The following is a 25,323-nucleotide window of genomic DNA, read 5'->3' as shown; positions in this document are numbered from 1 at the left end:
ACAGACAGACATCATGGAACCCAGACCTCAGAAGAGTCCAGGTACCCAGGGCGTATACTCTCTGAAGTAAAAAACTATTGAATGTGACAAACAATTCTCATCAAGCTAACCAGGATCCAGAAGACAGTTTTAGTGAGGCTAAGGGGTGGCATTCGGGGACAATGATTCTTGGTATGGAGAGTGTGGCAGGGGCTGTTGTATTTGGTTCATTATTTTGTAAGAGCTCACCTGTCTAGAAATTTGACATTTTCTGATTTTCATCAACCAGCTGTTCAATCTGTTGCTTGGAGATGTTACTCAAACACACACTAGCCCAGAAAAGACTGAAGAGTATTTTGTGATTTATTTTAATTTTTTTAAAGGATGCTAGCGACCCTAATTATTTTTTTTAATTTTTTTATTAACATATAATGTATTATTAGCTGCAGGGGTACAGGTCTGTGAATCACCAGGTTTACACACTTCACAGCAGTCACCATAGCACATACCCTCCCCAATTTCCATAACCCAGCCACCCTCTCCCTAACCCCTTCCCCCCAGCAACCCTCAGTTTGTTTTGTGAGATTAAGAGTCTCTTATGGTTTGTCTCCCTCCCAATCCCATCTCGTTTCTCCTCTTTTTTTTTTTAAGATTTTATTTATTTATTTGACAGAGAGATCACAAGTAGGCAGAGAGAGAGGGGGAAGCACACTTCCCTCTGAGCAGAGAGCCCAATGTGGGGTTCGATCCCAGGACCCTGAGACCATGACCTGAGCTGAAGGCAGAGGCTCAACCCACTGAGCCACCCAGGCACCCCGTATTTGGTAATTTAGTAGGAAATTCACACTTGAAAAAACTGCCTGAATTGTTGTCAGAGAGGTAGTTCAAGGTTTATTACTCAAAGGTCCTTGTTCATGTTAACATGATTCATCGCAGGTGGGTAGTTAGGAAAGTTGAGTGTGGGGTGAAATAATTTAGAAAGCAAATTATCCAAATCAACTTAGAAGTAAACAGTTTTGAATACCTATTCAAAGCACCTATTATTAGTAAGGTCACTGTGCTTCATAGAGATTATACAGATTAAGTTATAGAGTCATTGCACTGGGTGAGTTTATAAATTTTGTTGGGAAGTTAAACACACGAGAGTATCTGTATTGAGAAGCTAAGATAAGCACAAATAATCACAAAATAAAATGTGATGGGGATCTGAGGAAAAGCATACAAGTAGTTATGGGAGTCCAGAGAGGTTTTATGAGAAGACATTGAAGCTGGACCCTACAAGATGTGTAGGGTTTTAAAAGAGATTGGAAAAGGGCACGTCTCAGCAGAGAGGGGTGGCATGAACAAAAGGCAATGGGTGGGTTAGAGGCAGGGTGTGTCAAAGGACAACGGGTGTAGAAAGTAGGACAGGGGAGAGTTGAGGATGAGGCCATGGCACTCTACTGTGCCTGACCTTGATCTCATAAGACCAGGAATCCTTGTAGCCTTTTGAGCAAGAGAAAGGCATCATTAGATTTGCATTTTAGGCTGGTCGTATTTTTTTGAAATAGCTTTTTGTGGTGAAAATGGCATACAATAAACCGCACATATTTAAAATGTACAATTTGATGAGTTTTGGTATGTGTATATACCTGGGAAACCATCACCGCAATCAGGATAATGAACATATACATCCCTTCTAAAAGTTTTCAGTTATTGATTTCCAGTTTGATTCCATTATGTTCTGAAAATATACTTTGTAAACCTTGGATCCTTTCAAATGTGTTGAGACTGGTTTTATGGCCCAGAACATGACCTGCCTGGGTACGTGTTGCATGTGCCCTTGAGAAAGGTGTTCATTCTGCTGTCGTTGAGTGTTCTATAAATATCAATCAGCACGAGTTTGTTGATAGCGTTGAACAAATTGTCCAAGTCCAGTATATCTTTATGATATTCTGCCTATTTCTTTTTATCCGTTATGGAGAGAGAGGTATTGAAATCCCTAATTGGGGATTTGTCTATTTCTCTATGCTGTTTTATCAGTTTTTGCTTCATGTATGATGAAGCTCTATTATTAGGTACGTAATTAGGATTGTTATGTCCTCTTGATTAATTGACCCCTTTATCATTATAAAAAAAAACCCTTTATCCCTGGTAATATTTTTTTGCTTTGAAATATGTTGTTAAAATAGCCAGCCCAGCTTTCTTTGGACTGCTGTTGGCATAGTATGTCCTTTTGCTGACCTTTTATTTATAACCTGTTCGTGTCTTTATATTTGAAATATGTTTCTTGTAAGTACTATACAGGTTTTTTAAAAATATTTGAGTATATAATTTTTAATATTTGAATGTATTTTTTAAAAACATTTTCCAAAAAAATGAAAAATTTATTATATTTGAATATCTTTTTTATATATTTATATATTTTTTATATTTTAAATACATTTCTTGTAAGTACCATACAGTTGGGTCTTGCTTTTTTGTCCACTCTGACTAATCTCTGTCTTTTAATTGAATTGTTTAGATATGTATACTTAATATGATTATTGAAATGATCAGGCTTGAGTCTATCATAGTGGTGTTTTCTATTTGTCTCGTTTTTTAGTTTGTTCCCCTTTTTCTTCCTTTTCGCCCCTTTTTTAACTAATTGAGTATTTCTATGATACTATTCATCTTCTTTCTTGGCTTATTAGTTGTAACTGTTTTGTTATTTTAGTGGTTGCTTTAGGGCTGATAGTATGTATCTTTAACATAACCCAGTCTATCTTATTACAAGTGATATTATACCAATTCGCATACTATATAAGAATTTTACAAAAGTATACTTCTATTTTCCCTTTCTGACCTTCATGCATTTTACTTATTGAAACTGTATTTTTCTTACACATATGCTACAACCTGCACAACATATTGTTAGTATTTTGTTTGAACAATCAGTTGAATTTTAAATGATTTAAAAATAAAAAAACAATTCAAATATTTACCTCTCCAGTTACCATTCAGTGTTCTTCATTTATATAAATTCAGATTTCCAGGGGCACCTGGGTGGCTTAGTTAAGTGTCTGCCTTCAGGTTGGGTCATGATCCTGGGATCCTATGATCAAGCCCCACATTGGGCTTCCTGCTCCGTAAGGAGTCTGCTTCTCCCTCTCCCCACCCCTGCTCATGCTCTCTCTCACTATCTCTCTTTCTCTCAAATAGAGAAATGAAATCTTAAAATAAAATAAAAAACAATTATTACAAAAAATATTCACATCAGAGAAAACATATGATAATTATCTTTCTCCAATTGACTTATTTTGCTTAGCATAGTACCCTCTAGTTCCATCCACGTCATTGCAAATGGCAGGATTTCATTAGGACAGGGTGTTGTGGGTAGGGAGGGAAGAAATGAGACAGGATGGGCCCGGGGAGGGAGACAAACCATAAGAGACTCTTAATCTCAGGAAACAAACTGAGGGTTGCTGGGGGGTGTGGGAGGGGATGGGGTAGTGTGGCTGGGTGATGGACATTGGGGAGGGTATGCGCTATGGTGAGTGCTGTGAATTGTATAAGACTGATGATTCAGAGACCTATACCCCTGAAGCAAATAATACATTTTATGGTAATTTTAAAAAATAAAAGAAAATAAAAAGGAAAACAGGAAATAAAATTCAGATTTCTACTGATACCATTTTTTTTCCCAGCCAGAGGACTTCCTTTAATGTTTCTTACAATGCAGGCCTCCTGTTGATGAATTCCTTTAGCTTTTGTATGTCTGAAAAATGTCTTGAAATTGCCTTTATTTTTGAAAGATATTTTTGCTGCATTTAGAATTCTTGAACGACAGTGTTTTTCTTTCAGTACTTTAAATATGTTGCTCCACTGTTTTTTTGGCTTACATTGTATCTGGTGAGAAATCTAATATCTTAGTTTTTTTTTTTCCTTTTCCTTCTGTGTACATATTCCAAACACCACCACCATCCCTCCACCACCAGCTGATTTTAAGATTTTTTTCCTTTATCACTGGTTCTGAGCAGTTTGATTACGATGTGCTTTCATGCCATTTTCTTCATGTACCTGTGTTTGGGGTTCCTGACCTTGTTGGATCTGTGGATTTATAATTTTCCTTAAATTTATAAACTTTTTGGCACTATTTCTTCAAATGTTTTCCTGTCCACTTTCCCACTTAGGGATTTTATTACTTATATTGTAGGCCACTGAAATTGTCCCATGGTGCACTGCTGCTCTGTTAATGTTTTTTTATTCTTTTTCCTCTGCATTCATGTCGATAGTCCCTAGTACTTTGTCTTCACGTGCACTAAATCTGCTGTTCATGCTATCTGTCCTGTGTTTTTGTCTGTTTGTTGCTGAGACATTGCAGTCTTTACCTTTAGAAGTTCACTTTGGGTCTTTTTGGTATCACCTGTATCTCTACCTAATTTCTCATATCTATAAAGCACAGTTATAGTAACTGTATTTATGGCTTTCTCTGGTTATTGGAACATCTGTGTCAGTTCTAGGCTCATTTCAATCAATTATTTTCCCAATTATGGGCCATGATTTTCCTGCCTCTTTGCATAGTTGGTAGTCTCTGATTCATTGCCGGACATTGAAAATTTGACCTTGTTGGGTGCTGTATATTTTTGTATTTCAATAAAACCTTGAGCTTTGTCCTGGAAGGCAGTTAAGTTTTTTGGAAACAATGTGATCCTTTTAAGGAACAGTCCTCAGCCTAGAGATAATTATCAGTCACAACTGAGTCAAGATCTCTTGAAGCACCCTACCCAATGCCCCATAAATTATAAATGTTACCAGTCTGGCTGGAGGGAACAGTTAATTCTTCTGGTTCTGTATGAGCACCAGACACTGTTCCCTCTAATCTTTTCTTGTGGTTCTTTGGCCTCGGGTAGTTTCCTCACACCCACATATTGATTTATATTCCTGAATACTTAAGAACTTGATGCATGTTTCTATGATTCTTTGTGTGATGCTCTTCCCTCTCTCTTCCCTCTCCAGCACTCTGTCCTGTGAACCCTAGAGCCTTGATCTCCCTGAACCCTTAGCTCTGTCTCCTCAACCCAGCCATCACCTGGTTCCACCTCAGTTCCCCTTTCCTGTGCTGTAGCCTGGAATCTCTCTCAAGGGGATTGTAGGACTTACTGGGATTGTTTCCCATCTCTTACGGATCAGTGACATTAGCTGCCCATGCTCAGTGTCTTGAAAACCACTATTTTATATCTCTGTCTGGTAGACCCAGTCTCTGTTTTTCTGTCTTTGCCCAAAGCCCTAGATCAGTCAGATTTGGTGTTTAGTCTCAAGGGTATGTCAGGAATGGATTTGAAGATGTCAAGACTGGAATTAGGGGGTCCAAATGGACAGCTACAGAAACAGTACAGTGAAAAACATGCAAAGTTCTCGAATTCACACGAACTGAAACATACTGAAGCGTCTGAAGATCTTGAAGGCGGTGCTGATAGGAACAGGGAAATAGGGATGGATCCCAGAAGTATTTGGGAGGTGAAACAGGCATGATTTAATCATTGACTGGCCATAAGGCTGATGGAAGGGTGAGAGCTGGTGATTCTTCAGCATCAGTTCTGGAGAAAACAGTACCATTGCCATGGTCAACAAACACTATCAGAGGTTTTGTGCCCTGGAGCTGGTAGTCTGTGTGAATACTGGGGACACCCTGGGAATGTCTAAACTGGGCAACGTCTTCACAGATGTTTACTTTACTTTATTATTATTTTTTTTATTTATTTGACAGATCACAAGTAGGCAGAGAGGCAGGCAAAGAGGCAGGCAGAGAGAGACAGGAGGAGGAGGCAGGCTCCCTGCTGAGCAGAGAGCCCGATGCGGGACTCAATCCCAGGACCCTGAGATCATGACCTGAGCGGAAGGCAGAGGCTTTAACCACTGAGCCACCCAGGCGCCCTTACTTTACTTTAAGATTCTGCTACTTGTAGGGACACCTGGGTGGCTCAGTCAGCTGGACATCTGACTCTTGATTTCAACTCTGGTCATGATCTCAGGGTTATGAGATTGAGTCCCATGTCTGTCTCCATGCTGGGTATGAACCCTGCTTGAGATTCTCTCTCCCTCTCCCTCTGCCCTTCCCCACCTTAAAAAAAAGATTCATCTAATTGTATACAATGTTATTAGAGACTTCCAACACCAAATTTTCATAAAATACCTACATCCCTTGAATCCTCTAAATTTAGTACCACCAAAGAGGACCTATGTTATAGGCAGATGAGAGACTGGTTTACCGTGCAAATGACAAAGGCTAAAGTTTCTTCTATTATTAATAATAGCTACTCTTCAGTGAGCCCTATTGTGTGCCTGGCCCAGTGCTGAGATATGTCCATGTATTAACTCCTTCAGTCCTCACCACAAATTCATAAGATCAGTGCTATTGTCTCCATTTTACAGATGAGGAAACAGAGAGATGGTGATCCAAGGTGCTCTACAAATACTTATTCAGTAAATAAACCTGTATTCATCCAAGGCCACATGATGATTTTAAAGAAGAGCTAATAGCAATATTGTTTCCTTCTCTTTTTTTTTCTTTTCCTTTTCCAGTGTGTGTGGGGCGTGTGTGTATAGGGATGAGGGATGGGAAGCAGACAGAGTTGCTTCAGAGGGATGAGAGAGAGGCAAGGTTAGGACAGCTGCCTAAGAATTACTCAATTCTGTGGACACCTGGCTGGCTCAGTTGGAAGAGTATGTGACATCCCAGGGTCATGAATTTGAGTTGGATGTAGAGATTACTTAAATAAACTTTTTATTTTTTTTAAGATTTTATTTATTTGACAGAGAGAGAGAGACAGCAAGAGAGGGAACACAAACAAGGGGAGTGGCAGAGGGAGAGGGAGAAGCAGGTTTCCCACTGAGCAGATAGCCCAATGCAGGGCTCGATCCCATGACCCTGAGATCATGACCTGAGCTGAAGGCAGACGCTTAATGACTGAGCCACCCAGGTGCCCAATAAATAAACTTTCTAAAAAAATGTTGAAGAAGGGACACCTGAGTGGCTCAGTCGGTTAAGGATCTACCTTCAGCTCAGTCATGATCATAGGGTCCTAGGATGGAGCCCCACCCAGGGCTCCCTGCTCAGTGGGGAGCCTGCTTTTCCCTCTGCCCCTCCCCCTGCTCCTGCTCCCTCTCCCTCTTTCTCTCAAATGAATAAATAAAATCTTAAAAGAAAAAAAACTATTCTAAAAAAAGTGTAAAAAAAGAATTACTAGAGAGACGATAGCATAATAGCCCCATCAACTATGCTACCTAATCCTGACTCTGTTTCCACTTAATATAAAAGCTCTATCTAACTCTTTAGTAAAGTCTGTCTTTTATAAAATCAAGGACAAACTAGAACAGCCTGGATGTGAAAGCAAAACCAAGCTCTTTTTTTAAAAAATAAATTTTATTATAACAACATTATGTTTTTCTAAATAATAAAAGTAGTGCAGATTTCTGGAAGCCATTTTTGAAAATACAGGGGGAAAAAAAGACCCTATACATTTCAGTACTTGCTGAGAAGCAGTTAATATTTTGGAAACCTTGTGATTTAACCAGTCTGTCACCTCATTTTCAATAGCAGGTGGTTTTGCTTTTGTTTGCTAAGCCAAGGCGAGGCAGAATTACCCTGCTCCTCAGCCTGGTTCTTCCAAGAGTAGAGACAAACCTTGGCTCACAGCTAGAGAGCCAGCAAGGTGCCCCCAGACGCTAGAGCTAGACATTAAGGAGCTTCCACATGTCTTCTGAAGGAAGACCCTGATTGTGGACAAGTAAGAGGAACCGTGGTGGTCCTTTGTCTTCTTTGTTTTCCTGGCCCCATTAGAGATGTTCTTTCCCATAACTGAATAATTTGCTGACCTTTCCAGAGGTAAATAGTGTTTTCCGATTGCAGCAGTTCTCTTTTCCAAAATTTACAGGAAAAAAACTGAATCTGTTCACTTTCTTTTATTAGGCAAACCATTGGCATTTTATTATGAAAATGAAGTCTGCAAACAAGATTACTTTATTAAATCCCCACCTCCTCAGCTTTTCTTCTCTGCTGTAAGTGTGCACCATGATTTAACAGGCCTCCCACAGGCGTGTGAGCATTTTAAAAATCCTTTCTTTTCTTCCGAGATTTAACTAAGATGCAAAATGGTTTCGGTTTTTTTTTCAGTCTTCTTGGAAAAGGCGGTTTTTCATTCTTTCCAAGAGTGGGGAAAGGAGCCTTCGTCTCTCCTATTACAAAGACCAACATCGCCGAGGGTCCATTGAAATCGACCAGTGTGTATCCAATTGAGAATACAAACAAGTTGCCTGCAAATCGAAATTTAAATCATTGACTGAAAGAACCAAGGCTTCACATTCAACAGTAGTTGTTGCTGAAAAGAAGTTAAAATGAGGAACATTTTTGAGTAAAACATAGCAAAATACTTATTTTGTATTGTATACTATAGTTCATAAGTTATTACTCAATAAGCATCTAGTTACAAAAGATTTTGATTCACTAATTTATGGATGAGGGCTGATAAAATCACTTCATAAAGTCAACATGGATTTTTAAAAAGTATTTAGATTGGCTTTTTTTTGTCTTTGCTTTCAGAAATTTTGTACAAAAAGAAAAGTAGAAAACATGATACTTTGTAGAACAAAGACTCTAACCGAAAAAAGAATCTCTGAATTAAGTTTGAGGCTAAGTAAAGTATTCTCTATCGGTGGTGAACCAGATCTAAACGTCTTTTCTGAAATTATCAGACATTGATCAAACAGATCTAAATTTTATTCACTTTGAATCCTAATATGAAACGCTAGCCTTCATGTTCGAATCTGTTTAACACTTTGTGTCTGTATCTGACAGGAATTCCAGTGTAGAAGTTGGCATACATGGCCAGGAAAAAATGCAATCTGTACAGAAGATGTTTAAATGTCTCCCTGATGAGGTGATGTCCATACGAACTACTAACAGGGAATACTTCCTCATTGGCCAGGACAGGTAAGTCGTAAGACAGCACAGAATGTTTCCTGTGCGCCCAATAAAAAATAGACACACAGACAAATGAAACATTATAAACCGATAAAAAACACCCTTTGATCAGAAGCACATGGCTACACCCTTCAAGACCATCTTGATAGTCTTCCCCATTTGTGACAATATCTTGAAAAATCCCAGTATTCGTTTCCTAGGGTGGCCATACCAAAGGACCACAAACTGGGTGTCCTAGAACAACAGAGATGTATTGTCTCACTGTTCTGGAGGCTAGGCATCTGAAATCAGGTTGTCCCAGGGCCATGCTCCCTCTGAAGTCCTAGGGAAGTTCTGTTTCAGGTCTCTCCTAACTTCTGGTAGTTCCTGGACTCGTGGTAGCAGAACTCTAAGGTTCACACAGCATTCTCCCTGAGTGTGTGTCTCTGCATCCAAACTTTTTATAAGGACGCTTGTTTTATTGGATTAGGAGGCCAGTACGATGTCATCTGAACTAATTACAGCTACAACAACACAACCCGATTTCCAAATAAGGTCCTATCCTGAAGTACTGGGGGTTGGGACTTCAGTATCCAAATTTTTGAGGGGACACAATTCAACCCATACCCCTATCACCATCACCCCAGATGCACTTCATGTGAAAGGACCCAATACACTCAGGGATGCCTGGGTGGATCCCCTGGGTCAGCGTCCGACTCTTGATTTCAGCTCAGGTCACAATCTCATGGGTTGTGAGAATGAGCTCCCTGTGGAGCAAGGAGTCTGCTTGTCCCCCTCTCCCTCTGCCTCTTCCCACCACCCCCCCACTTTTAAATAAATAAATCTCTCCCTCTTTTAAGTAAATAAATAAATCTTAAAAAAAAAAAACAATTCACAAACAACTATACAAGCCGCCTATGTTAGGGAGGGGCAGTACTCATCCCTGAGGGGGTCTTCAGTTTTTAAGAGGGGCTCCTGGCGCTAGCAAAGTGCCTACTGGATCCTTTATAGATGATCATCTGCTTGGCAGGAAGGCCAGGGTCAGGGGAGGAAGAGGAGGTAGCGAACGCCCTAAGTATGAAGACCCTTGATCTGTTGCAGATGAAGCCCAAGGCCAAAGGCTCTCTTTTTACATGGTCGTGAAAAGTCAATAGAAAAGACGATGTGATTTATATAAATGCATTCAAACCCATTCTTCATAAACACATGCCTTCCCCGAAGGGAGGCATACCAGAATAGCTACACAAAAGTGGCACTGACAGGTGAAGGGGCTCGCTTAAGAACACAAAAGAAATCAGTGTCAAAGCCAAGAGCTCCAAACCCTGTGATTATTACCATTATTTTCCAGCGTTCTTCCCCCATTTCCCTGCGCTCACCTCACAGAGGCGGCGTGAAGATTAATTCTAGTGCACAAGTGTGGAGGTGGTGAGGAGTCCGTGGGTCATTGAAGCTATTTCAGAAAAAAAATCTTTATTTCCCTGGTACCTGCTCCCACTGCCTGTTCCGACCTTAATAAAAGAACCCTTCTCTGGTTCAAAAGGAACACAGGTGCTATTGTTGCCACACGCCAGCTGCGAGTTTATTCCTATCGACAGGGAGAAGATTAAAGACTGGGTCTCCTTCGTGTCATCATTCTGCCTCGGGGGAGAGACAGCACGCCACAGCCCACAGGTGACTCCCTCCCTCATGAAACGCCTGGGCACACGAGCACACCCTCTTTCACGAGGAAACAATGGTAGCTTTTTCTTTTCTTTCTCAGCCACTGGCACTAACATGAGGAATAAATAAGTGGGAGAATGTACATCCTTGTCATTTTTATGAGTAACAATAGGAAGAAATACTTTTGTGTCTTGCAAGACACTTCAGGTCTTCATTACTGGGGCCGGAGGAGTGAAGGGGAACTGTGGCATCATATTAAGAGTCGCTGAAACTAGAGTATTTTCCATCATTGTTATGCTAGGTGCATAACGGCTACCTTTTGAATGACTATGGCTAGGGTGGTTTCTGTAAAAATGCTTTTTCCTATCTCTTGCGTTTTCAATGCAATATCTCTTTCATGTAAAGACTAATAGGTTTAAGTGTTTCATTTACTTCCCAAGAACCTTCGCGAATTTACACGAGTCCTTTCTTAGGGCAGACTTTTATAAATGAAACTCAGTCTCTAGGCATTGTTTTGACGTGTTTTCTAAGTTGTTCGATGCTGACAAAGAAAGCGGAGGCTGAGAAGGAAGGAAAGTGAGACGGGTCTATGAGTAAAATGATTAGAGTCAAGGGGTGGGCTGCAGAGAGGGGTCGCTTTGGAAAAGCGGGTCTAGGGAAACTCAGGGCATCTGAAGGCCAGGTTGGGAGTCCTCAAAGGTTTGGAAGCTGCAGAGACGCACGATTGCGTCCTGTCTTAGTGAGAGAAGGTTGGCTGGGGTAAAAATGTTCGTGGTAAAAGACAGGAGGTAGGAAGCCCAGACACAAGGCTGTTGTTTAATTCCAGGGAAAAGATCAGTCGTGCCCTGATTGCAATATTTCTTTTCCGTAAGCAGGAGAAATTCTCTCTGAGCGGTAAAAGGCCCTCTTCAGACCCCAGCCCTCTCCTTGTTCCTTCCAGCACATCAGATGCGGTCGGCCCCACCACACCGAGAAACAGTCTTCCAGACATGGTAATCAGACTCCCGTCTCTCTCTCTCCTTCTCAGACGCCTTGCCTGGGGGTCCGCGGATGCTTCAGAAGTCTTACCAATGTATCTGACACTTTGCTCTAAGCCTAACCCACCATAAGAATGACTCTTAGCGCTAGTGATGGTCTTATGTTCAGTCTGTTTCTTGTACCACAATGAGCCTTACTGCTCTCCCTGCCTACCTCGAAAGGTACTCATTCTGGGTGCCCCTCGCCCTGCATCCATGTATGTGAGCTGGGGAGCCCTCCAGCTAACCAAAAGCCTGGCTGCCAGCCTTTTCCTCCCTTTCACACAGAGGGCACAGAGTACCTCTGTGAAAAGATTCCTGAAACACCACTTGGTTTTCTGCCCTATCATCTGTACTTCTGGGGGAACACCAAGGTTCTTGTTAATTTCCTTCACTTACCCAGATCAATCTTGCTTTCCTGTGTGTGTGTGTGTGTGTGTGACTTCGTCTTTCTTTCTAGTGAAATCCATTTGAGGGGAAAAAATGCACCTGGCCCTTGAAACTGATTTGTGATTATACTCTCTGGTTTGCTCAGATTTGTAATCTTCCCAAGTCTGGATAAGTGGGCTGAGTAATTGTTTGTTTGCTTGCTTTTTTTTCTGCCATGGATACCTTTTGTCCTTCAGAGATGTAACCATTGACTTTCCCTTCTCCCTGGGTATGTAGCACCTGTGAATACAGCATAAGCTCCTGTTCTTTCTAGCTGGAGCTCTCCAACTATTTTAAAAGCTTTCTATAGTGGATCAAATTCACCAGGCCAAACACCTCATTTGATATTTGCAGGAAATGGGTTGCAAAAGATAACTCTTTTCAGTAAATACCTCTTGTTTTTCACGCACGATATCCCTCTCCCTAAAGATAACATTGGGGGTTGTCTTGCCTTTTCACACGCTATGTTCCAACTCCGTGATTTTTCACTCAGCTCCGGTTACAAGTACTGTCTGCCTTGTTGGGGCTTGTTGTTGCCCAAACTAAGTGGGAACCCTTCTTTACCCCCAGCTCAGCGTGGTCTGGCTTCATGATCTTGGCACCAGAGAAATGGACACAGTTGAAAGGATTATGTTTTTAAAATCCCTTTCCTTCAAGGACTTCTTAAAACACATTCAAGACCTTTTCAAAACCCCCTGCTCCCAGGCATTGTTCTTAGAAGAATTAAGTTGTACTTAGAACAATTCTCCTGCCATGTACAGCAGCTACTTCAGTAGACTATCCTGTATCTGCTGGGGAGGGAAGGTGGTAGTTGGTTGAACCTGCAATACCTTGAAGACTATAATTCGTGCTATCACATGATCAACATGAGCAAATTCCATTTCTATGGAAACAATAGAAGTATGTGAGCAGAACACAAAAGAGGAATATTGAGCAGGAAGAGGGAAGGTGTGGTGCCTTGACCATGGGCTAATTACCTTCTCAGATGGCACTGGGTGAAAACTAGCAGGTGCGGGTGGGGACCTCCATGGCAGAGCTAAGTGCCTTTAGAACACCACTCCCCCAAACTCCCCCAGCCCCGCCAGAGTGAACCACTTGTTCTGAGTTACAGATCCCAATTGTAGAGAAAGCCAGAAAGATGGGCTTATATTTTTATATCACCAAGGTGATCCAGATGCAAGAGGCAAGTTCAAGTTGTGTGGGCTTCTTCTTGTAACCTTGGAAGATCCTCTGATCTTCTCAACTCAATTAATCTAGGATGGCTTTTCCAAAGAGCATATGGTTTAATTCTGTCCCCCGCAAAAAGAAGAGAAAGAAAGAGAGAAAGAGAGAGAGAGAGAAAGGAAGGAAAGAAGGAAGGAAGGAGGGAAGGAAGATAGGAAGGAAGGAAGAAAGGAAAGAAAGATGGAGAAAGGGAGAAAGAAAGAAAATAATTAATTCTGTCTTCATCTCTTTATCCAGCATTTAATGGAAAAAAATTCTCCAGGACTCAGACAAGCCCATTTACTACATGATTTCTTGTCAGAGACTACAGAAGATACAGAAGAAGAGAGTTATTATGTTAGTCCTAAAAGCATTCTTTTAGAGGTAACCCCCTCCATCCATTAACCCTTCATTCCTTGTACAGATATTTGCTGGGTCCTGGCTGCGTGCTGTTCCTGAGGGACTAGGTGGGCTTCTGTGGAACAGAGCGATGAATGGGGCACAGGTGATGTGTCACAGTGTTGACTCTTGAATAGGAGCACCCAGGAGACCAGACAGAAAGGGCTCCGTGCTGATGAGATGCTCGGAAAATGCATGGAGTGCACGAGGGAAGGAAGGCAGGGGAGGTGATTTCCAGAGAGAAGACCACGTAAAACTGAACTAGTAAGGCTGGTAAAACTAAGCTAAAAGGCCATTGGTAAAAAGATCCCCCTCCCTGCCCCCGCAAATTAAGTACAAAACTGTGCAGTAGAAGTTCAGAGAAGGAGGAGATATATGGGTGAAGGCAAGGAGGTCAGAGGGGGCTGTGGGACCTCACAAAGCCTGAACACAGCTTCGTCAGGCCAGAGGGCAAAGGTGCCATCCAGGTGAAGCCAGGGGCCTGAAAGCTGGCCCTGGAAGTCCACCATTTATAGGGGAGCAGCGGAAAAACTGATTTTTCCAATTATGGGTTCATGATGAATCTGTTAGGCAGGCAGCTAAAAGCCCTCAGGGTTCTGGATCAACCATTTCCCCCAGTGACTTAGTCATGAGGGGTTTGTGGAGAGCCTCTTGGGTTTGGGGGGGGAGGATGTATTTCTAGGACTTCTGCAGCCCCCTGCAGCCCTGTGTTGTGTGGAGTCTGGCCCAGCCAGGTGACAGGGTCCTCCAGTAGCACCGGCTGGGAAAAAGAGTTCATATCATTAAGTGCCTGGTGATGAAACAGAAAAATAAATGCAGTCCAGCAATGCAGTCCAATAAAACGCTATATTGGGAGCATGGGGGAATCCAGGAGGAGGAAACAGACTTGGAGTTGGAGAGGCTTTCCGAGTCCAGTCTCCTAGAATGAATGCCACTGTTCATCCTGTGGGGGATGTACTTACCATTTCAGGGCCCAGGGCCATCATGGAAGGGTTAAGAGGTCCCTGGCTATTGGTAGACTTGCGGTTACGGCCATTCTTCTTGTCTGCAGTTGAATACTTCCGTTGCTTCCAATGACTCTGGTGAATCTGCCAAGGCTGACAGTCTAGACCAGTTCTCCGAGACAACTGAGAATCACTACATGTCCATGAAATCCTAGTATGTAAAATTGCCGTGATCTTAAAACCGATTTTTAACCAATGCACTCTTTTAGAACCATTACTGTTGACATATTAATTCAAAAGCGTTGCCATAGACCAAGTCACTCCATTATTCCATAGTCTCAAAACAAGAAGACATGAGAATGATTTCTCTACCTCCTGAAAACCATTGAGTGATCACCTCAGACCATATTCTATCTCCTGGGGAACTTATTTTCTATTCTGAATGTATACTCGCATTCTCCCTTCTGCGCTCTAAGTCCTCCCAATGTCAAGGGTTATTTTGACGCCATTTCCATTTTCAGAAGAAAAGTCTGTCAAGTTTGATTCTGTGATTCTGAAGGCTAGGCATACTTGAAGACCTTGTTAGTTTTCACAAGGCTCTTAGCTACTGAAATCTGATTCACAGACCATAGAAAGCTGTAAACAGACCTGCTGAAAAAGGGTATTGTATTAATTTCTCATACCGTAGTGTTTTCAGAGAGATGTCCCACGAGACTGCTGATAGCAACAAGGAATCCCAGGCCCTTCCAGAGATCCAGAGCGGGGGACTTCACTTACAAGAACAAGACTCACAAAGTGACTCTTGTCTTCCACCTGCCAATATGGAAGCACAGACCGTGAATGACAAAAAGGGGTTGGCCTCGCTTACTGTTGTGCAATTATCTATTCTAATCAAGTAAAGTTCTAATTTCTAAAACTTTATGGGCCCTTAGAGCAAGGCAGCTTTTCTTTTTTAACTCAGAATTTGAATTTTAAAGTAATTCCTAAAAATCTCCAAGTCAGCCAACATTTTGACCAGCTTCCCCTTCTCACTGATGAGGACAGTGAGTAACAGAGCTAGAAGTAAAGCGGTCCCCTCGGCTGTGGGTAACATTTTCAAATATTTCTAAAAATTCTCCCCTGGCTAGTATTTCAGGCCCTGGAACTTTAGATCACGCTGAACTAGGTAGTGTGTCCCCCAATGTCTATAGTTAAAATTACGGGCACACAAGTTGCATGGTGTCTGGTTATAGAATGGGAGGGGGAAGGGATAGGCTTTGAGTGATGCCAAGAGTATTTGATGAGATTGTTCTCCATTTTCACTCTTCCCATTGTCATTTCTATGAATCATTTCCAGTGGAGAAATGAGCAGATAGATGTGATATATTATCAACTTAGTCCATTTTTTACTCTACTGTCTGCCATGCACTACCACATTCCAAGAGGGGTAGGGAGGGCATTAATGAGTAACTTAAATTCATATTCTGCAAATCTGGGGGGCAATCTTTAACTGGAAAATACCATCTTAGATGTAAGAGGGCAAAGTCTACTCAGGAAGTCAGTTCAGAACCAGAGACTATGGCCTGATGTGACTTTTACAAACATTTTATCTCCTAGTAACATCCCTGATGAAGGCCAAGTGGAGCAACTAAATGTGTTCCTTTCTCCTTCCGACATCATCAATTATCTCACTCTCACAGAAGCCGCAGGTCAGATATGGTAGGTGGGAGATCTGAGGGTTCTTGATTATAAATGGGGTGGGAAGATAGGGAGACAACAATTGTATCTTGAAACTCTGTATGTGGCAAAACCGAGAGCTTGGATGGTAGTGTTGCTTTTATCACCAAAGGTCTTTGGTTAGAGGCAGAAAGAAGGGTGTTGCTGTGGGTTGCAGATAGGAGGACCCAAAAGTCCAGTAAGCAGCAAGTTTCTAATACTTGGAAGGTAAAGAAAAGCAGAAAGGAATAGGTATGGTCCAGGGAAATCATTCTGAGCAATGACTATGGGATAAATGAATGAAGTGTGTGAAGTCAACAAGAATCTAAGGTCTAAAAGAAAGGTAGGACCAAGGTCAAAGACTTCCAGACATCTCTTGGTCAGGGACAGAAGCAAAAGAGAGAATTTTCTTAAAATCAGCACTGTTTATTTGATTCTAAATCCTTTTAAAACCTTTGCAATTTGTTTGGGTGGAAGATTACATTTTTACAAGGGAAGAAACCCCTTTAATGTAAAGGGGTGACAAGTTCTGTAAGAGGGCAGGAAACGCGATCTTCCAATTTTTCAAATTTCCTAACAATCTCAGAGGTTCCGTAAATACTTGACTGAAACTGTTGACTTCTCTGTGCCTGGGCTTGCTCATTCCTCCATTCACGTATTGTTCATTAGATAGTCATTGTGTAATCATCACGTGCTCCCTTTCAGTAAATACCTATTAAGCATCTTCTGTTTATTTGGAGTTACGTGGCTGTAAAAAAATATTTTTTGAAGGTAGTGCTATCCTTCTGGGGTCTCATAGCCTGGTGAAAAAGACAGTCACATAAACAAGCAAATATAAAATGCATGTGATTTAAATATACAAGGAATGGGTGTTCCCACCGTGCAATAGAAGTCCCGGGGCAGGGAGAGTCATTAAAGGAAGGGGAATGTAGGAGGACTGTGTAGAGACGGTATGATTAGAGTTGGTTTTGGAAGAAGGGTCGGGTCCAACAGTAGTGACAGATGAGCGAATATTTCGAAAGAAAATGGAGTTTGTCTGCATCAGATGTGGTGCACAATAGCTTAAGAAGCTGGTGATGGTCATCAGGGAACCCTAGTCTGTGTCCTGCGGGCACAGTCTCACACTTGAGTTGAATGCCGTGTCTCATTGCAGTGTGGCTCAGTGGCAAGGCCCCCCACGCCTGGGATGCTTATTTTTTCACGGAGATCATCTTTTGGCCGTGAATGACCTGAAGCCCCATGGCCTGGACGAGGCCTCCTTGTTTCTCAGCCGGTCTGTCCAGAAGGAGGTGAGTCCTGCTGCCCAGCCCTGGCCAGGAATAAGACCAAGGTCTTGGGTGGAATCTAAACAGTGCATGCAAATACATGCAAATGACAGAATGTTATTTTAGAAGCTTTTCAAAATTGTTTCATATAAAGGAGTATTTGGAGAGGGCCAGGGGTAGGAGACTGAATGTCAGGGTCCAAGACCTCAGACACAGCATGAGGTGGTGGAAGGAGCTTGCAAGGGAATCCCATTGGCTCAGGGTGTGTGTTCCATTTCCTTTAGCCAATTTGTGCCTCAGCTTTCTCTTCTGCAAAATTGGGGGTAAGGCTCATACTCTTTGTTGGAGAATTAACTGTCATAATTGATATCACGTGCTTACAAATGGGACTGGCCCACACTAGGCACTCTGTTGCGTTTACTGCTTTTCCTTCTCCAACTATTGGCTGGGGCATGTGGGCCCGGGTCCCCTTTTTAACTTTTCAGGCTCCTTATCTCAGAAATTGGCCTCACCATATCTTCCTCACAGAGTTATTGGAGGAACTAAACAGAAACGTGTGAGTGTGTATTAACTATGTATGTTCTCAAAGGGCTAGCCATGGCTCTGCCTGTGGGTGCTGGTTCGGTGGGGCAAATTCTTTCCCCGGCCTATGTTTATTTCTAACATGCCACATAACCTTGGGAAAATCATTTTCTTCTCTGGGCTTCACCTTTGTCTCTCTATAGTGAGATAGTTGGTTTTCAACCTGTGCTCCTTGGGCCCGTAAGACACAAGGACTTGAGGAAGAGGTGAAGAAGGGGACAGTATGTACATAAGACTTCAACAAGAATAATCTACATTTGTCATTTATCTGCTTCCTACATTGGCTCTGTTAGCTCTCCCGGAAGAAACATTTCCTTGGCTTAAAATTCCTGAAAACCACTGTGCTTGATGATCTCTCCAATTTCTTCCAGGGTTTACAATTCTTATCTCTTCTGCATTACACAATAACCTCATTGGTTAACCAAAAAACATATCCATATTCTCTAAATGGGGAAATCCAGCAAGGGTGAGGGAATTATCTAACGGACATAACTAGTTAGTGGCAGGGCAAGGACTCATTCCTCCCTTCAGTCACTCATTCACCATTGACTGAACACTTCCTTTATGCTGGATCCTGGGCTAAGTCCTAGAGCTACATAAATGGCCTCAGCCAAAGCTTAAGGAGCTCACATATTATGGATCAAATAGGCACATTATATGCTAGTTACAGTACAGTGTGTGCTTTAAGATGTGAACAGAGGGCCATGGGAACAGAGAGGGAAAAGGAGTGAATCTATCTGAGGAAGACCAGAAAGGCGTCTCAGAGAAGGTGGTGTCTGGCTTGGGTTTTGAAGACCGGAAAGGAGTTTGGAAAAGAAGTAGATGTCAGGGGCTCAGTCCAACAATCAGGGGACTATAATATATTTCCTTGGCCAGAAACCTACCCTGCGGCCAAGTGTTCAATATAATCTTCTGAATGTTACCAAACAGTACTCTGATCCAAAGAGCTAGGCATCAGCTCTGAAGCCAAAAAGAGGGGTGGGTAGGGTGTGGAGAAGGGTTTGCTGGGGAGCAAATGCAGGAAGTTCATTTGGGCACTCCTAACTACAGAGTACCAAGACTTCCTTTCTAGACTGTGAAGCATCTTGTGTGGGAGGCAACAACAGCATTTCTCCTGTGCTGACTTTGCCTGTCCCTTTCTATTGGATAACAATTAGATGTTACGGAGAAATATGGGACGTTCGCCAACATGGTTATCTGGGAGATCAAAAACTTCTACTTTCCCATCCCCCCTCCCATTCCTGACTATTGTTTATGTTAAAATGGATATCCAGTTCTCTTTAAAAATTCAAATAGCTGGTCCTTGGAAGGGAAAAGAATGTTGGAAGGAGGGGGATGTGTGGAACCAAAGGAGGGGCAGCCAAGGGCCCTAATTGTTTTAGAGCATTTGGACTGACCCCATCCACTTTCCCTCCTGTTGGGCTACAGTTGAGAGACGAGGAGGTTGGGTTGAGGACAGGGTAGGGACATTGAGAGGAGGCCATGTGAGATTTAAAGGGTTGGGAGGAAGGGGTGTGTATAAAAAAAAGAAAGGAGGAGATGCTAGATTATAGGGGAGACACATCAAACTTTAATTTCCCCCGATCTTGTCCGGGGCTTGTCCAGCCTTGTTTGTGCTGGTTTTTTATGGTTTCATCTGGATTTTCTAGTTTCAAGAGGCTTTTACATCTTGGTACAACTGGGCCCATCGGGTCTACCCTAAAGGCTCAGGCTGGTGGCCGCCAGAGAGTAAAATCCATCCTCCACCTGACTATGTAAGTCATCGTGGTTCCTCTGGCCAGATTTTGTGGTTCATGGTAGGATTCTCTTCAAAACCAGCTTCAGAGGGTGTTAATGAGGACAGACTGAGAACAAACAATCATAAGGATAATCTTTAGTCATTTAGTTTCCTTCTTACTTGTGTTTTAGAAAATAAAACTCACCATCGGCCGGATCCCAAATTCGGAGAAATTTCATGCTGTCTCCTGCACGTGCTCCTTAAAATATGAGCGTGTTGTACCTTGTCAACTGGATAAGTCTGGACCTGGGAAGACACTGAAGAGGAGTCCGGCCATTAGAAAGGGTCAGTGCAAAGGAAGTGGAGAGTAACAGGCCAAGACCCGCAGAGGAGCAAAGAGGGTCCCTGGACTCTGCAGGGGCTCTGCCCCTCACCGCTGTGTGAGATGAGGCAAGTTAACACAGCTCTCTGATTTTCGGCATCTCCATCTCAACGGCGGGGATAACTCCCCTCTCTGGCTATTTGCATCCGGGATGTTGAGAGGGCCAAGGGTGGTAATGACTGTGGAACACAGAGGAAATGGAAGGCCTCAAATTCTCAGACTTTGTCCCACACACCACCGAGATTGGGCAAGTCCCTCATCTAAGATGAACACGGTGTGTTCTGTGAGGCGGTACCCCATGTAATCCCTTCTCTGTTGGGAACATACGGTTGGAAATGCTCATTCCAGGAATGCAAGGTTCCAGAGAGATGTGATATCATATCAGTCCTCCCAAACACCTTCTGCTCCTTGTCATGCCCTTGATCCAAAATGCCAGGCAGAGTAGCCTCTTGGACTCAATAATTATCTTGTTTTCTTAAAGACCCAGTAACTATTCTAGAAGTCAAAGCAGTTTCAGGTCATATACAGTAAAGATCTCTTTTCTCTACAAGGAATTAAGGCAATGACTTAACACTTCTGAATTTGAAAGGTTTTAACTAATTGATACAGTAATTGATCCTACAGGCCAAAAACATCAAGTCTTTTTTCATAAACAGGAAAACGGAGGCAGAGAGTGAAAGGACTAATCAAATCTGGGAACATTAGAGCATAAGGAGGTTTCGGGAAATATGTCTTACCACGTTGTCATTTTGTGCCGGAAGACATCAAGGCCCCAAACGTTTAATACAAACAAAACAGAAACAGGCTCATAAATACAGAGGACAAACTGGTGGTGGCCAGCCAGAAGGAGGGGACAGGAGAAGTAGGCAAAGGAGATTAAAAGGTACAAACTTCCAGTTATCAAATAAGGCAGTCTCCGGGATGGAGAGTGCAGCCTGGGGAATAGAGCCAAGATACCACAATAATATTGTTTGGTGACCACACTTACCTGTGGTGAGCAGAGCGTAATGTACAAGATTGTCGAATCACTGTGTTGTAGGCCTGAAACTGACAGAACACAGCATGTCAGAAAGGAACAAGAGTAAAACTGTATCCTCTGTGGTTCCCAGTTCCATAGCTGTATAGTGGCAGAACAAGAATCTAAGAAATCTAAGAATCTGAGAAACAGATGTCCTGATCTTCACTTTGTTTTTGGACTGAGGTTTGAAAAGACCTTCAGCAGACAGAAGACATATCCAAATACAGATCTGTTATCCAGATTGTCTAAAAATCCTTACCTCCTGTTTCTTTTTTTAAGCTGGATTGAAGACTCTGCTTTCTCCCTAGTTTTATTGAAATGTCATTGACACATGGCATGGTATCAGGTCAAGGTATACAACGGAATGATCTGATGTGTGTGGATTCACCTACTGTTTCTACTTCCAGAAATCTGTCCAATGGAAATACTCACCCAACCCAGATTGCTCTGTAATGTTCACTGCAGCACTTTTTGTAATAAAAAATAAATTCTTTAGGAATTGCTTAATTATGAGGACTTCCTGGGAATCCCACTTCCTGGGATTGGGTGCTCTGAAGATGTTAAATATTCTACATGTGAGTCACGGAAAGATGTTTGCAATACAGTAAGAATGACAGAAGCAAGTTGCGGTGCGCCTGGGTGACTCAGTCGGTTAAGCATCTACCTTTGGCTCAGGTCATGATCTCAGGATCCTGGGATTGAGCCCTGCATCCAGCTCCTTGCTCAGCAGGGAGCCTGCTTCTCCTTCTGCCTCTGCCATTCCCCCTGCTTGCGCTCTCTCTCTCTTTCTCTAAAATAAATAAATAAAATCTTAAATAAAAAGAAAAAGAAAAAAGCAAGTTGCAGAATAGCAGGCACGACATCGTCCTATTTTTACAACAATAAATTATTGGTATTTACATATATGTATCTGTGTATACAAAATTTCCCCAACCCTAATAAGAGAGAAATGCCTAGCTCCTCTGGTTGTCGTGAGGTTTAAATGGGTGAGGTGTGGACGGCAGCTAGGACACTGCCCAACACGCAGTGAGCGCTCAGTGCTGGTTATGCAGCTACTGCTTTGACAATGCTGTTTTCGGTAACAATCATCTCTGAGAAGTAAGAGCACGGTTGGTCATGTGGGGGAGGCATTTCTATTATGTTTGAATTTTTTTTTTTTTGCAATGAGCATGTCACTTTTATTAAAAAAAATACAAGTGTGGAAAATAAGTAAATTTTATATATTTATATAAATATATATTTACTATATAAATATATATTTATATAAATATATATTTCTTATTGAAATAGATTTATATTTATATCTTATTTACATTTATTATATAAACATACATTTAAATAAATATGTTTCTATAAAAATAGAGAATTTACATAAATATATATACTTTTTTAATCTTTAAAAGTAAGAAACCAAGCCACTTCAGGAAAGGAAATGCGAAACCATCGAAGTAAAACTGTCCAGCAACCAGCAATGTGGGGAGATGACACTCCTTTGAAGCCCAAAGGTCCTCCCGTTGTTTGGCTCAGAAGTCTACACCACAATGCTAATAAAAGCTAAAATTAGATGGACAGAGCTTAGCCACCAGGCCCTAAGCCCTTCCTGGGATGAACTAAATCCTTACCAGGCTCTTCTCTGCCCTCCAGCATGAGAGCGCTGTGCCAGCCCTGGGCCCGCCGGCCCTCCTATTGCAGCCAAATCAGCTGGGGGCATGGTAAGCTGGGGGCATGGTAAGTGGGGTCCTGCTCTAGGGGCTCCTCCCACTTGAGGGCTTTGCTTCCAAAAGGAAGCCTCAGGGCACAATCCCAGATTCCCCCACCCACAACCCAATCTGATTCCTTAGGTCCAGGGTGGGCCCTGAAATCTGCATTTTAACGGCCACTTCCAGATGATTGGATTAGGTGGACAAGGGACCCTTGAGGGGCAGCAGTCCCAGGGTCATGGTAAGAGGCAAAGTGGCTTCGGAGAGGCTGCAGGACATGGAATGGACACGTGGGTGGTTTTGACGGGCGAGGGCCCACAGTTCTCAATAATTCTGGAAAAGGCTAATGGTGGCCACCCCTTGCTTCCTCCTCCTCCAAAGAGACCTCTGTTCCAGAGGTGAGAAGCCCAGTGTTGCTCCTTGCTCTTGGTCCCGGGGTGCGGGGGTGGGAGATGTCCTAACCAGGGCCTGCCAGAGGCCATGGGACCCTGACCCTGCTGCCACAGGCCATTAGATGCAGCTGGCATTGGGTGGAGACAGGAACCCGGTGCTTGGCTTCCGGTAAAGCCATTCCTGCAGGCCATTCCTCCTCGTCAGCCTTTGTTCTTCTGTGCCTCCCCTTCCCCAAGCCAGGGGCCAGCCACTCTCCCCCAGGAGGCAACCTAGGTCCTTGCCCAGTGAGGGGCCTTTCTTCCTCCCAACAAAGGTAGTGACCCCAAGGAAAGCCGCTGACTGAACTGGCCCGGAAGTCTGGTGATCAAGGCGTGTGTCCCCCAGCTTTTGGAGTCGTCTTCTGTCCCTGGGCTGAGAGCTGGAGGATGGTCTGCTGAGGTGGAGGCAGGTCTCCAGGCCAGGGCTGAACAGACGTGTGCCTCATATAATTTCCCCAGAGCAGAGAGGGTGGGACAGACCGCCTCACACTGCCCCACCGCAGCCACATCCACACCCCTCCTCAGTGCATTACGCCACCTGTGACCTCTTTGCTTCCAGAACTGTCTTGATGTTCATTCTAACTTTGTTCCAGGCGGATAAACATGGGCAAAGGTGGGGCTAGGGCCCGCAGAGTGACTGACCCTTATCCCCGCAGGGAGGCCCTGTTCTAGGCATACTTGTAGAGGAAAGGCAGTAACAAGAACGGATTATAAGCTATTCTGGTGCAGCACTGCAGTCTGGCTGGGGAAGAAACCAGAGCCCAGACATGGGAAAGGGGCTGAGCTGGGCTTCCTGAGGCCCGGGCCACGCCTCCAGCTCCCAGGCCAACAGCTTCACCTCAAGGCCTACACCATCTCCCTGGGCGCTCCCTCCTGCTCATGGCCTCGCGCCTCTAGAACCCACACCAGAGGGAGTCTCTGTCTTCCCACCTTGTCTCTCTGCTGAGGACACAAACGGTTCAGTCGATTTTAAACAGCAGCTGGTGAGACATGCAGTGAATGCGCTGGGCCAAACACATCCACCCTTCCTTGAAGCTGCTGACATGTTCGCGTGGGTTCCAGAAAGGCATCTGGGGTTATGTAGAGTGAGCCGCACACGTATATGTACGTGTGTGTGTTGAGAGAGGGAGAGACAGAGAAGACAGGTGGGAAATAATAATTCCTTATTTTTTAAAGATTTTATTTTTGCGCAAGAGAAAGCGAGCACGCAGGACTGGCGGGAGAGGGGCAGAGGGAGAAGCTGGCTCCCCAGGGAGCAAGGAGCCTGATGCAGGACTCGATCCCAAGACCTCGGGATCATGACCTGAGCGGAACACAGACGCTTAACCCACTGAGCCATTCAGGCACCAGGTAACGATAATTCTTTACTAAGCTGAGAAGCCAAGCCCACGATGGCCCCCGCCCCCCACCTTTCTCTTCAGAGCTGATGCCAAGAGAGTTTCTTTTAGGATAAGGAGAATTTAAAGTATCATAAACAGGCCCAAAGGGAGAGGCCTTTCAGATTCAGAATGTGGATTAACTCAGAGTTCTTTAGTGAAGCTGAATTTCCAGATATGCAAGAAATGTGTTTTATTGCAAAAACTCTTTAAAAGGGTCTGAGTTAATGGATTCTTTGTCTAATGGTCAAGGATCTGGAAGAATCTCAGAAGGCATTGTCAATACCAACTCTGGCTAGATGGTTCTGGAAAACTAAGGGTTTATGGAAATCTTGTACTCACAGTCCTGGACTCTGGAGCTGTCCGATTCGGTAGCTACTAGCCACGTGTGACTTTCACAATTTGAACTAACGAAAATTAAATAAAATTCAAATTGCATTTTCCAGTTACACTAGCCACATTTGGAGTGCTCAGTAGCCCTGTGTGGCAAGAGGCTGCAGTATTGGACAGCATGGATAGAGACTATCCTCTCAGGAGGTCCTGGCGGACAGCGTGCTCCAGAATGTCAAACCCCCAAGAGGGGTAAACAATTTACATCTGTCTTGTTC

The 25,323-nt window shown here is 43.2% G+C and overlaps 1 protein-coding gene across 4 annotated transcripts; it reads left to right on the top strand.

Moving 5' to 3' along the window:
- PLEKHS1 (pleckstrin homology domain containing S1) lies at positions 1–21,715 on the top strand. Of its 4 annotated transcripts, none has more exons than XM_032879489.1 (12): positions 1–41; positions 7,910–7,998; positions 8,114–8,220; positions 8,795–8,929; positions 10,495–10,570; positions 11,434–11,550; positions 13,465–13,590; positions 14,657–14,763; positions 15,238–15,402; positions 16,146–16,247; positions 17,398–17,533; positions 20,000–21,715. In XM_032879489.1, exons 1-12 carry the CDS (start codon positions 14–16, stop codon positions 20,177–20,179), a joined length of 1,368 nt encoding a protein of 455 aa, XP_032735380.1. In that variant the 5' UTR covers positions 1–13; the 3' UTR covers positions 20,180–21,715. The 4 variants fall into 4 exon arrangements, with proteins under 4 accessions (XP_032735380.1, XP_032735363.1, XP_032735373.1 ...); XM_032879472.1 differs by having other exon boundaries at positions 15,238–15,444; XM_032879482.1 differs by having other exon boundaries at positions 11,431–11,550.
- Positions 21,716–25,323: the final 3,608 nt, after the last annotated feature.

Source organism: Lontra canadensis, unplaced genomic scaffold (genome assembly GCF_010015895.1).
Source record: "Lontra canadensis isolate GAN:19392208 unplaced genomic scaffold, GSC_riverotter_1.0 scaffold3, whole genome shotgun sequence".
Taxonomy (NCBI): Eukaryota; Metazoa; Chordata; class Mammalia; order Carnivora; family Mustelidae; genus Lontra; species Lontra canadensis.
This window is presented reverse-complemented; position numbering and strand designations above follow the sequence as displayed.

What these genes read in the sequence shown, in the direction of transcription:
- PLEKHS1 (XM_032879463.1), top strand. Translation starts at nt 14, where the DNA reads ATGGAACCCAGACCTCAGAAGAGTCCAG. An exon ending in GGGTCCATTGAAATCGACCA is followed by an intron (nt 8,221 to 8,794) that starts GTGTGTATCCAA and finishes TGTATCTGACAG; the next exon opens with GAATTCCAGTGTAGAAGTTG. An exon ending in CTAAAAGCATTCTTTTAGAG is followed by an intron (nt 13,591 to 14,656) that starts GTAACCCCCTCC and finishes TCTTGTCTGCAG; the next exon opens with TTGAATACTTCCGTTGCTTC.